Below are 12,784 nucleotides of genomic sequence, written 5' to 3'. Positions count from 1 at the left end.
AATAAGGGCTGGGTAAAAAGAAAAACTAAAGCTACAACTAAAAGAAAATAGAAATTATGTGGCTTGAGTTTTATATATCATTTCCGATGGTTACTATTACTGTTTGAAGTTGTTGAAATAACATCTGCAAATACACATAATTCTGATTTTGATTCTGATCACCATGGAAAATTGTACACCAGTTAATATAATTGGATTTTGTGTGGTCTTCGGTGCATAAAAATAAAATTTTTGTGACAATTTCTAATGTGCGAAAAGTGCCTCGTGTTGCTGATTTTGCCATTTTTTTATTCAAAGTTGTTGCAATGTATTTGCTGTATTTCTTTTAACCATATCATAAATCTGATTTTTGTCTGTATATAATCCATCCATTCATCCATTTTCATAGCCGTTTATCCTCACGAGGGTTGCGGGGAGTCCTGGAGCCTATCCCAGTTGTCAATGGGCAGGAGGCGGCGTACACCCTGAACTGGTTGCCAGCCAATCCCAGGGCACATCGAGACAAACAACCACACTCACAATCACACCTAGGGGCAATTTAGAATGTCCAATTATTGTTGCATGTTTTTGGGATGTGGGAGGAAATCGGAGTGCCCGGAGAAAACCCACGCAGCCACGGGGAGAACATGCAAACTCCACAGGTACAGGCGTGGCCGAGATTAAACCCAGGACCTCAGAACTGTGAGGCTAATGCTTTTACCAGCTGATCCACCGTGCCGCCCTGTATATAATCATGACGTGAAATGTTCTTACTGTTTCTCACATAACGTAGGCAAAGTGGCACCTATGCAGTAGAAAAATAAAAGAATAAGTTAATCACTACTGTATACGATGAATATTATGCACCATAATCACTTTTATCCTTGATTTTGCTTACTGCACGCATGATGGAGGAACGTAATGTGAGGATTGCTGAATGTGGCCGGGAAGCGTGTCTCGTCACACTGAGTCGTTGCGGTGTACAGTACATAAAATAATGACATAGCTTCAACGGGATACAGATACCTATGCAGCTCCCCCATGTTGCAACTAGTTCAATCCAAGATACACAAAAAGTTAAATAAACAAATTAAAAATAAAACCACAAAAAAGCTGTATTTTTAAAAATTATTTGTGTAGTTAAGTCACAGAGTTTTCTTTATCTATGTGACCTCATCAGGTCACGGGCGAGATTCATTTTATTGCTGCCGACTTAGAGCAAGAAGTGAACCACACTTTGGACTGCTTTGCAGTTATTTGCGGGGAACATAAGAAATGATGACCCATTCACAATCATTGACAGCTGCACCATATGGAAAATTCAGTTTTCAGTTAATTACATATGAATAATTTTGGAAAGCAGAGAGAAAGACGGATGGAGAAAATCCGCGTAACACATCACACATGTAACTTAGCCATTTTAAACCATGGTGAGAACATAATTTTGATGACCTAACTCATTACATTTACTGTATTTATATATCACAAAAGATTTTATTTTGGTCAATTTAAGTCATTTGATTCTGGCTGGGATTTTTTTTTTCTTCTGTGGATCATGTCTGACATATTTGGTTAGAAACAGGATATGCCCATGTGAAAAAGGCCAAAGGGAATACAATCTGGTTATTCTCTTCAGGTGACAGTTTGTAATCATGCAGACAAATTGTCAATTATCCTGCGAGACCACAGTCAGACATTTTTCTGTCTTTGGGGAAGTTGAATCATTGTCATAGCACTTTGTTTTTTTTTTAAATCTACATCATGCAAGTTTATTTTCTTAAATTAACTTCCATCCATATGTGTGTACGTACGTTAGCCCCCACACCACAAAGCAAAGCAAGTGGGGGAGACAGACAAGAGGTGAACCATGGCGCGGTTAACCTCATGACGTCACAGTCTCTGCCCTGATTGGCTGTTGACGGAAGCATGAAGATTTAAAGACCAGTAGGGAGACAGGAGCAGCATCACAGGGCCAGCGCGCAGCATCCAGGAACACACGGCCATCAACCCCTCTCAGTCTTCTTCTCTCTGACGCTTCCTGCTACTGCAAATAAGGTTCGTACAGCTTCATAAAATGTGAACGTTGACAAGATGGAGTGCCCGGCAGGAGGCTAATATTTGTTTTCTATGCGCAGCTTTTAATAGCTGCAAGAACTTATGTAACATCTGGAAAGTAGCAGAAGGGTTAGAGTGGAACTGAATTACGTGTTACATGTACAAAGTGCCACAGCAAATACACAAATAGTTCTAGATACTATACTTAGACAGGAGCATTTAATTTGAGCAATGTACAGTTGCACGGACATGTAAAGCAGGCGTGCTAAATCAGACATGGAAGGATGAGTTTGAAAGAGAAAAAATTATAGTGGGGCATTGAATAAGGCTAATTTTGAGCATTGTAATGCACTTGTTGGAATTTGAGCAGTAATAATTCCCTATATTTCACACGTTGCTTGAATCCCAACATGTTTTTTTCAGTTCCAAATACCTGTGACTTAAACTTTTGCACCATATCACTTTGATTGGTTATTAAGTACACTTGTAGAGGACATTCCAGCCAAATTTTCTCAAAAAATCTGAGATTGTTTTTGACAATGATTTTCAAAATGTCATTAAATCTAAAATAATCTGTTTAATTAAAACAAAGGGTCACAGGAATCATTATTTATTATGATTAAGTATGCTAGGTTGTTAGTGATCTGGCTCTTTTCAAATCAAATTAGGGTGTATGTAGGTCCTGAACTACAAAGTTTGACAGCCATGATCCAATGTAGATTGTCAAATGATTCCCAATTTGTGGAAAACATCCATTTTAATGCCAGCAAGAGTCTGGAAGACATATTTTTCCTTGATAGCACCCCGTCTTGAGAAAGAAGTAAAGTGAGCCTGACCAACAGCAGCCTTGCTTGCGAGGCCGAGTGGTTAAAAAAAAAAAATCCATGCAACCTGTTGGGAATCCCGAAAAAAGAGACGAGGAGCGGTTGAGCGGCAATAGATTACTAGGCATGGTTTTGGAATGACATGTTAGTTTTTGCTCTGTATGCTGTTTGTGTCTGTGTGTGTGTGTGTGTGCGTGTGTGTGTGTGTGTGTGCGTGTGCGTGTGTGGCACTCGGCCTTTCAGTTGTCCCAACATTTTTTTTGTCTTGTGGCGGATGCACTAACATTAACTTGCAATTTACTTCTTTCATGATGTGTTTTGTACACTTATACACAAATAGTAAATTACACAACCAGAGTCCAAACTTTTCTCTTCTTACTTGACAGAGCTGAAAATTATGAGCACAGAGAAAGCCAATGTAAAAACTAAAAAGGCAATTTCCATTGACCCAACACTTTTATATGGTTATGTGATGCTGAAGTGTTAATTGGATGAAGATGTATTAAATATACAATATATCGATTGTGCAATATAGTTTCCCATGTGTGATTCAAGCTATGCAAGAAGCCATGGGCTACACTATGATGTGATGATATATATATATATATATATATATATATATATAATATATATATATATATATATATATATATATATATATACATTCTAATTCACACATATGTTGTTTGCTAAAAATAATGTTTCAATTCAACTTGAATGGTTCCATTTGTAATTGCTTTTTTTTTTTTTCCCAGGCACCACACAGTCACCATGAAAGTGGTACTCGTTTTTATTCTGCTCTTTGCTGCAGTTCTCTGCCGACCGGTGAGTTGTTCCCTCTTTGTTGTCTTCAAAATTAATCTGCGTTGGCAACTGTGATTTCTGATCCTATTTCAATGAAAGTCACTCAGCACGCAATCATATAAAAAACGTCATTTACAGACTGCAATTTTCACATTTGCACGATACGTCTATAATTCTATAACGCAATGTGTTGCATTTTTTTCTCTCGGCAATAAATATATCTTTTATGTATTTTGTAGTGAATGGTCTTGTCTGCGTTTCAGGCAAGAAAATTTTCTGACAGTTCTGCAGAGAGCTCTGAAGAAGTGGTGGGTATAAATAGATGGACAGATGGATGGATGGATGGATGGATGGATGGACGGCCGGCCAGAGAAAGAAAATGTGACATCCACGCCGACTGTTCGTTCTGTCCACAGGTCAGACGACCTGGAGCTTCGCTTTTCCGGAAACAGATGGCCGAATTGACTCGATTCCGCGTGGCACCATTTAGGGTACAACATTCGTTGAAATTAAACTAAAAATTGACTTTTTTCATTTTCATTCATATTTGCTGAAAGAAAATAAATCAATTAAAACAACATTGCCTAATGTTCTTGCAGCTATTCCAAAGGTTTTTAGCACCCATTGTCGCTGGTTCAGATGAGAGCACAGACGGTTCTGATGAGGTAAGACATCAAGTCTGAATGCATTTACACCATAATAAACGGTACCAGAACTGTTATTGTAGTATAATTTCAGGATTTGTGACCTTTTTGATTTTGGCATTTTTGCAGCAGGCAGCAGTCGAGAGTCCATCTTTAGTCAACTTTGAAACTACAGATGATGTTGCAATTGACACGCCCTCCATCGACAACCAAGATGAACCAACTGAAGACAGCAATGATGATGATGATGATGACGTCGATGATGATGATGATGAATCAGAGGAAAGCGTGAGTAAAGTTAAAACAAATACTGCCTGCCCTCATATTTAGTATTCCACATTAGGGTTGTGGGTGAGCTGGACCACCGACATGTGGATACAGTTTCTGCCTCACAGTCGAGGTTCAGGGTTTGAGACTCGGCACGAGCCCCCGTGTGTCCTTGTCCGCCTGGCTTCGTTGTGTTTATATGAATTTTACTCTGAGTCCTTCAACTTGCTCCCCAATTTCGAAAGACATGCATGTGAAGTTCATTGAAGATTATAAATTGCCCATAGGTGTAACTGAGTGTGTTGATTTATTAGTCACCTGGGTTAGGCTTCAGCTCACCTGTGACACCGATCAGCATAAGCACAACAAAATGAATTATTTAAAAAGCATTTTCTCTATAATATGGAATATATTTGTTTAGTGCTTTAAAATAAAAATACATTACTGTAACAATTAAACATTTATTTCCCTTTGTACAGTTCCGGAGACTTCTCCATTCATGCTGAGATGTGATTTGTGCCTCTAGGAAAGTGAGGAGGAAGATGAGGAAGACAGCTCCGAGTCAGGCGAGTCTTCTACTGTCGCTCCTGAGACAGTCACCCCTGTAATTGTGACCGAGGAGCCCCTGTTTGAAACCACAGAGGAGCCCCTGGTGCCCACTATTGTCACAGATACAGACTCAGGCCGCGGTGACAGCATGGGACGATACCCCAGCGAGTACAAGAGCTATGTGTATGGCGAAGAGAAGACATACCACAAGGCTTCTTCACCTTACAAGTCCTATGAATACGTTGAATCGGGAAAAAAATCGGGTTATGACATGCCCGTTGTCAATGAGGTGGAGAAGTCACCAGAAATGTACAAGAGTGAGGTCAGTTTAACTGTTTATAATATTGTTTCTTTTTTTAATATGGTGTTGCAACTTATTTCTATGACGTTCAGGCCTGACATGACCCTCAACGTGAAATCAAGAGCAGCAAAGACCCCCCCTTCACATTCTAATCAGAAACGCAGTGGCTATATTATAATTTCAGGACCTCAATTTCCCACTAGCTGTTGGGATAGAAGCTCCAATTGTATATTTGTGGTGTAAGACATGAATCTTTTCCCCACAGTCTAAAACGCGGTCTTTTGATCACTCAACGGAAAATCAAAGCCAAATTGGAAAGATACGCAAAAAAGGTCCAACGCCACTCCGCATCAAATCAATACACCAATACCTACTGCGTGTTAGGAATTGTTACACTAACTTCTGATGTTATGCTGTAGGTATACAGTTGTAAATGTTATCGTGACAGAGAACTCAGCAACTAAACAGAATGTTTTTACATCACAACACTTTGCCAAACTCTTTTTCAAAATTTTGAGACCACCATAGTTGTTGCCTGTACGCTACATATCTTAAGTAAGCCAAATTAGTCATGCCCCGCGTGCAAACTTTCAAAGGAAAAAAAAAAAATACAATCGTGAAAAAAGTCAGTCGCATAATTTGAGAAAATCCTAATTACAGAGTTTCAACAAGCGCCTTGACATTGCCGGCTGAATGGCTCTTGGCTTTAAGGAATTTCAGACTGGTCCATCTGGCTGTAGACACCTAAGAGGTCCACATTCTTTGATTTTATAAACCTGACATTTGCATTATGTCTTTAAGTAAACATATGCAGTACAGCAGAAACACAATCCCTCACCAAGATGATGGAAACCCGATTGAGAAATACGATGGCTGTAAGGATTAAAAAAGGTTGCACTGTTGGACCTTGGGAACACCACAGATCCATGCGTTCCATGGGGTATGCAGCTCAAAGCTGCACTAAACTTTTAGTCTCGCCAGAGTGACGCTGTGTGTCAAGTTCTGCATGTAAGACATTCACTGCTCTAAATGCACGTCATTTTCTTGTGGGAAACAACTACTGTACTACATAATATATATTTCATGCAGTTATGTGTTGTTGTAACAATGCTCATATTCCTTGTTTCAGACTTACCAGGAGCACTCTGACCTAACGGAGGAGGAAACCAGCACTCCTGAGAACCAGGATGTTCTTCCAGAGGAGGAGGAAGGAAGCGATAGTGGAAGCTCCGCGGATGTGGAAGAGGAAGAAGAGGAATCTGAACCCGAGCAAAGCAGCGAGGAAGCTACAGCCACACCAGGAGCTGCAGACAGTGATTCTGACGAGAGTGACAGCATGGAGAGTGACTCAGATGAGCACGGGATGGAGCCTGAATCCACCACTGACATCCCGGTGGTCATCACCGCCAAATAAATCATCACAAAAGCATCCCATAGATTCGTATAAGAAGGCCATGCCACATTCTGGTGCAATCTGTCCACTTCTGAGACATTTTCTGCGGCAGGGACAATCCAAGGCAACAAATGCTTATTTACTATCAGCGATTTACAGAGTCCAGAAAGCATTTCTGATCTTTCTGGCGTTATTTTATTCTTTGATGCTGAATTCTATATCTTGGCCCAATAGGTACGGTTAAATGATCAAATACCAAGAATAAAATATGAATCAGCACAATACCGAGTTAAACCAAACCACGTGAGGGTTGCCAGAGAGTTTTATTCAAATATGTGATTGGTAATCAGTTCAAGCATCATATATCTTCGAAGCTATGTATTTGCCTTGTGGGGGGTTCATCTTATTGCTCGCTATAAAATAAAATCAGCTGGTGGTCTCAGTTCTTAGTTACACTACATGTGGATTTCCCCCCTCATGTTTCCTGTAATGTATTATTTTGTACCATTTCTAAAGTATAAATAAAACTATTTTACATAAATCCACCCTGTGTATGGGTTCTTTATTTCGGTTCAAACTCTCGTGCCTTGGACAAAGTCAGATATTGGTAAAATGCATCTGTTGTGTCAAAGTTGCAAAGACATCTTCTGAGTGCACATAATAAGCAAGGGTGGCAAAATTTTGACTGCATACTGTATATTCGACCGGTAGCGACATTTCTGCTTGCTATCATATTGTGAGCGCATTTGAGAAGAGATTATTAACTTATAGCTGAAAGTTAATCATAGCTAAATCAACACCTAAATCAATCGGCTTGGCTAGAAAGTGGATCTGGATCTTCGCCTGGCCTAGCTGGTCGTGTCATGGTCAGAGAAACAGTGAATTATTTTGCAAATTTGTGGGGCTAAAATGCAGAAAGCCTTGCTCAAAGTCAAATTATTAGAAATTGTTAAGTGAACTTTATTTTTAGTTTTACATTTGTATCGAAGCATCGATCAATTTCTCGTGATACTTTCCCTTCAATTCACGCATTTCCCCACTAGATGACGGACGGTACGAAACTTTGAACCCTACTGTACTGTAATCCACAAATTTAGGCACAACTGCACAGTAATGAGATGATGAAGTACTGCACAAGGGAAGAATTTTGCCTCTATAATAACTACTAATGTGGTCCACCGTTGCAGACAACCACTATATCATCCGTTTGTACTACAGACAATACATCAATTGGTTGCCTCCCCCTATCAAAAGAGAAACACTTACCGACATTTTAAACAGGTACAGGACAGTACTGTGTACATGACATATATTATATTCCTTGTAATAAGTGTTTTGATGAATCTTTCTTTCATTAAAAAAAAGTTTCAATGTTTTAGACTAGGATGTGTTTATTTCACCAATAATAGAATTACAGCATATGCTCAAAATCCTACAACATGGTACATTATATGCAGTGTGAAATGAAAAATACAAGTCTACAATGCAATGAATCAGCAACAGGTGGACTGTGATATAACAACATTAAAGGGCCACTGTCATGAAATGCATGATTTTTAGTATGTTATTAATGACAAAATGGCAGCCGACATGGACCCATGCGTTTTTTCACCACAAAACATGATTTTGACGTATACAGCTTTTTGTAACTTCCGCCATGAAAATTCTCTCGAGGGATTTTTTTTCGAGAAGAAGCAGGAAGAGACGTACATGGCAGGACCGCCCTCAAGTGGACTCGTTTGTTTCTATTAGTTTTACCTCCGGGAAGGTAGCTCATTGTTCCTTCGAGTTAGCCAAAATGCAGGCTCGTTGCATTGCTGAACATTGCTTGAACACTCGGGAGGATGGATTTACCCTTCATAACTTTGCAAGAGACCCGGTTTGTCGTGAAAAATGGATTCCATTCGTGGGTTCGAAATGACAGGTAGGTGTGTATACAGCTACTAAAAAAAAATAATAGTTTAAGGCGGACCATGTAATCGGTCTCTCATAACGTAATAAAAGATACGCGTACGTGTGACAGGCGTGCTAAATGTGTCGATATGCTTGCCAGCGAAGGCTGCTGCATCGCCTCGCTGACGGCAGCGGTTATGAACAACGCTCCCGACGATGGCACACTCAGCCGCGTGCAACGACAACGCCGTAAAGCACACAGCTCCGTGGTAAGCCACCTCAGCGCCGAAAATGAGCCACCCTGGCCGAGGCGCCGCGTCCGCCGGTCATGGCTTCGGCGAAGGCTGCTTGTTGGGCTTGCGGACGGCGGCGGCTCTGAACAGCGCTGCCGACAATGCTGCCCTCAGCCGCCTGCGACAACAACGGTGTAATGTGCCCGGGCTTGACGCCTTGATAAGTCACCTCGGCACCGATGGGCCGCGATGCAACCAATATGGCGACCACTTGAATGTCTTCGAATGACACTTCCGCAACTTTGAGTATGAATGACGCGTTCTCCGTTCATATTTATTTTTTCATATATACATTGACGTGAATAATGTTATATGTATTTTTCATTACAATATCTATTTTAGAATGTTTATAGGGATGACACTTGACCTTTAAATCTATCTACTTGTGTTCAAATCATGGCTAGCAATTTGTTTAATAAGCTACATGATTTGAGTAATTTACAGTACAAATAGCGGAAAACAATAGATATCAATTGGCAACTAAACTTGCACTATTTAACTTTTCTGTCTTTTTGTATTCTTACTTTAGTCTAAAAATCATGCATAAAATAAGATGAGAAAAAATATGAAACCATACACGTTAAGGTCATGCAAATCGTCCCCATGATGATATCAAGTCAATGTTGTAGAACTCACCATGGAGAAACAGCAGAAGGGAAGTAAAGAATACAAATACAACAAACACACTCTCCGCTACCATGAAACACACTTGTGAGGTGTAGTGTGCCGTAGTGCTACATCTTATTGAGCCACGTTAGTCTTTGGAAATACAGTACTGAAGTAGACATATTTTGTTTAAATTTGCATCAAAGCAAACAGCTCAAGTTGTTTTATGTTTAAAAGGTGCCTTCTTCAAATTGCATGTGACAATCCCTTCCATCCATGTTCGATAGGTTTCATATCAGGGCTTTTCAGCAATATCTAGTTTTTCTCTCAAAGCCATTCTTGGGGGACTGTCTTTTGGGTCTCTATATGTTCTCTTGACGAGTCGACAATATTAGCTCTCGCCAGATGCACAAGTCTTATAATTTCTCCAACACGGCCTTCTGTTACTCACCACCTTATCCATCCATCCGTTTTCCTTAGCGCTTATCCTCACTATGTTTGTCGGCATGCTGGTGCCTATCCCAGCTGACGTATACCCTGACCTGGTTGCCAGCCAACACCACCACATATTTGCAGTCACTGTCTTTGCGATGTCACAACTCTTGTATCATAACTCTTGCACTGGATATGATGATGTTGTGCAAGTGTAGCTGAGACGGGTGGGTGTATTTTTACGAGTTCACCACATGCATTACATAAGTGACAATGTGTGTGACAAGATGAACATTTTGACATCTTTTTCTTACAGTATATTGTTTTTGTGGAGCATAATGTCAGAAATGGGACATTAGCTGTGTATGTATCATATGGTAGATGTGGACAAACGATCAAGTCAATTTTATACAAGAACACAATTATTTATTAACTATCCTGAAATGTTCGAATAAATACATGATTAAGTAATGCAGTATTAATTATATTATAGCCATTCAGCAGGCTGCCACAATAAACATTTGCTTCGGAACAAGAAATGGCTTGTTACAATGATTCCAATCAATTTTCAGTCAACAATCCTCATTTTTACGATAGTTATACATTCAGGTTCATGAGCTCCGTCTTTAGTTGTCTCCTCTTCTTTCAGTGGTGGGAGCCTCTGCGGAGACGCCTGCAGCAGGTGTGGTTGTTCCTGGCTCACCAGGGCTTGTCGTGGCAGGTTTGGACGTGGGGGTGTTTGTGTCATCTGCGGTTGTGGTAGTGGGAACTGTGACCGTCACTTCCTCGGAGGATTCGTCAGATGACTCGTCAGAAGATTCCTCAGATGATTCTTTGGAAGACTCATCAGAGGAATCCTCAGACGATTCATCAGAGGAACGCTGGCTGGACCCTTCAGAAGACTTGTTTGGTCTCTCCTCAAAGGATTCTTCAGATGACTCCTGGGAAGATTCGAGCAGCGACTCCTCAGACGATTCACTGTCATAGACGTCTCTGGATTCCAGTGACTCATGTGACTGAGCTGACTCAGAAAGCCACAAGTTGTCCCCATCTAGTGAGCCTTGTTTCTGGTTTCTGGCAATTATGTCAGCATCTTGTTGCCATTTCTCTGCAATCTGTAGAGAAAATATAAAATCAAAGGATACTGTATATCATTTACCAATGTTGATACAGAAAAACAAATGTCCCACTTAATAAAGATTTTCTTTTCTGGATGAAGATTAATGTGTAAATTCACAATTTTAGCAATACTTATTTTGAATTCAAATGATAAATAAATTTATGGGTTTAATGATGCCAAGTCAGTGACAAAAACTTTCCATTTGTGAAGACAAATATCACTATTGATTCCTACTTTGATGTTCTACATTTTCCCCAAAGTGTGTATGTTACATTATAATAACTAAAATATAACTAATTAACTAACTTTACTCATATGCAAACTAAATTCCTTTCCTTGAATAAATAATGAGGATTTGAATGAGACTAGTGTTTAAAAGGCAATATGTGAGTGAGAAGGATGAGCGCAAGCCTTACTGGTTTGGCAGATGCTGTAGCAAGAAATACAACAAGAAGTGGAAATGTTGAAAGATTCATCTTAAATTGGTTCCTGAAAATAAAAAGATTTTCAAAAATCACTGTCCATATAACATTAAAAATATTACATATAATATTAAATAAACTGTCATAATATTACAAACTGTATTACTTCAGGGATTCAAAAATATATTTGGTGTAAATAGTAATTCATAGTAATAGATTTACCTTTTTTCTTATGATACCAGAACAGTCACCTGGATCTTTCAGTTCTCTAAAATGTTGTCAATGTTGAGTCCTAAAGTATATGTGTGTGTGTGTGTCATTTCGGGTGATGTGATGCTTAAATATGCTGTGCGGAGAAGCTGGGCAGGGCTATTATGTCTTTGGTTGAGAGGCTTGAGTAAGACTAGGTTATCTGCGGTGTGTGTGTGTGTGTGTGTGTGCGTGTGTGCGGGGGGGCGGGGGGGTGGGGTGGGGTGGGGGGTGGGGGTCAGAAAGTTCAGACAACAAAAAATTCAGATTCAGTTCATCAGTTGGAATTTTTCTGTTTCGAAAACATCCAAATATTTAAATGCTAAATGTTTAATTGGAAATTAACTTTAACTCATTGCCGTTTGTGTTGCGTTTATAGTGTGGATACATGGTGTACAGTAGAGGTCACAGTTAAAATGCTTAAAAACACAGTGCTGGATTCTTTGAGTCTTACTAGCAATTATATTATTTTGGGCAATGCAAAACATTTGTAAACCTCCACCTTTGTGGGGACAATTTGGGGAAACCCCCCCCCACCATTGTTTTTTTTCAAGTTCTTGTATGTGTGGCAGAACACGTTTCAAGGTCCACAGTTTACTATATTTGGATGAGTTAGGTTTGGAACAGTGTAGAGCCCTAATTTCAAACACTATTTCAAACAGATTTAGCAGTATAAAAAGTGGATATTTACTGTAATGTTAATCCATTGTTCACTACATTGTAGATGTATTAGAACTGTGTCATTATCCACATTTCAACTAGCCATCTTTATTTCCTGTTGTGCAGATATTCCATAAGGAAAGAATTCAGGGGGAAAAAAATGGGAGTGGGTGTTTGACAGTGAATTACATCCGATTTTAGTATTTTTGGCTGGACTGATCTGATACCTGTGAAGTTTGTCATGGCAATGATACGACTGAAGTACTGCATGAAATATAGTATTTGATGAATCA

General features: G+C 39.6%; 2 protein-coding genes across 2 annotated transcripts; one reads left to right on the top strand and one right to left on the bottom strand.

Moving 5' to 3' along the window:
* Nucleotides 1–1,930: 1,930 nt before the first annotated feature.
* Nucleotides 1,931–7,361, top strand: spp1 (secreted phosphoprotein 1). Its single transcript, XM_061801427.1, has 8 exons — nucleotides 1,931–2,034; nucleotides 3,614–3,683; nucleotides 3,926–3,970; nucleotides 4,079–4,153; nucleotides 4,262–4,327; nucleotides 4,436–4,594; nucleotides 5,100–5,444; nucleotides 6,553–7,361. The coding sequence occupies exons 2-8, from the start codon at nucleotides 3,630–3,632 to the stop codon at nucleotides 6,835–6,837; spliced, it is 1,029 nt and encodes a 342-aa protein (XP_061657411.1). The 5' UTR covers nucleotides 1,931–2,034; nucleotides 3,614–3,629; the 3' UTR covers nucleotides 6,838–7,361.
* A 3,130-nt stretch (nucleotides 7,362–10,491) lies between these two features.
* Nucleotides 10,492–11,884, bottom strand: LOC133490992 (dentin sialophosphoprotein-like). Its single transcript, XM_061801796.1, has 3 exons — nucleotides 11,805–11,884; nucleotides 11,577–11,649; nucleotides 10,492–11,155 (listed from the first exon to the last, which is right to left on the bottom strand). Exons 2-3 carry the CDS (start codon nucleotides 11,634–11,636, stop codon nucleotides 10,667–10,669), a joined length of 549 nt encoding a protein of 182 aa, XP_061657780.1. The 5' UTR covers nucleotides 11,637–11,649; nucleotides 11,805–11,884; the 3' UTR covers nucleotides 10,492–10,666.
* Between the last annotated feature and the right edge of the window lie 900 nt (nucleotides 11,885–12,784).

The sequence above is a fragment of the Syngnathoides biaculeatus genome, chromosome 17 (assembly GCF_019802595.1).
Source record: "Syngnathoides biaculeatus isolate LvHL_M chromosome 17, ASM1980259v1, whole genome shotgun sequence".
NCBI lineage: Eukaryota > Metazoa > Chordata > Actinopteri > Syngnathiformes > Syngnathidae > Syngnathoides > Syngnathoides biaculeatus.
This window is presented reverse-complemented; position numbering and strand designations above follow the sequence as displayed.

Bases quoted from the DNA above. Each gene is read 5' to 3' on its own strand.
- spp1 (XM_061801427.1), top strand. From the start codon at position 3,630: ATGAAAGTGGTACTCGTTTTTATTCTGCTCTTTGCTGCAGTTCTCTGC. The intron at 4,328-4,435 runs GTAAGACATCAA...GCATTTTTGCAG, and splicing joins GCACAGACGGTTCTGATGAG to CAGGCAGCAGTCGAGAGTCC. The intron at 5,445-6,552 runs GTCAGTTTAACT...TCCTTGTTTCAG, and splicing joins CAGAAATGTACAAGAGTGAG to ACTTACCAGGAGCACTCTGA.
- LOC133490992 (XM_061801796.1), bottom strand. From the start codon at position 11,636: ATGAATCTTTCAACATTTCCACTTCTTGTTGTATTTCTTGCTACAGCA. The intron at 11,156-11,576 runs GTAAGGCTTGCG...TTTTCTCTACAG, and splicing joins CTACAGCATCTGCCAAACCA to ATTGCAGAGAAATGGCAACA.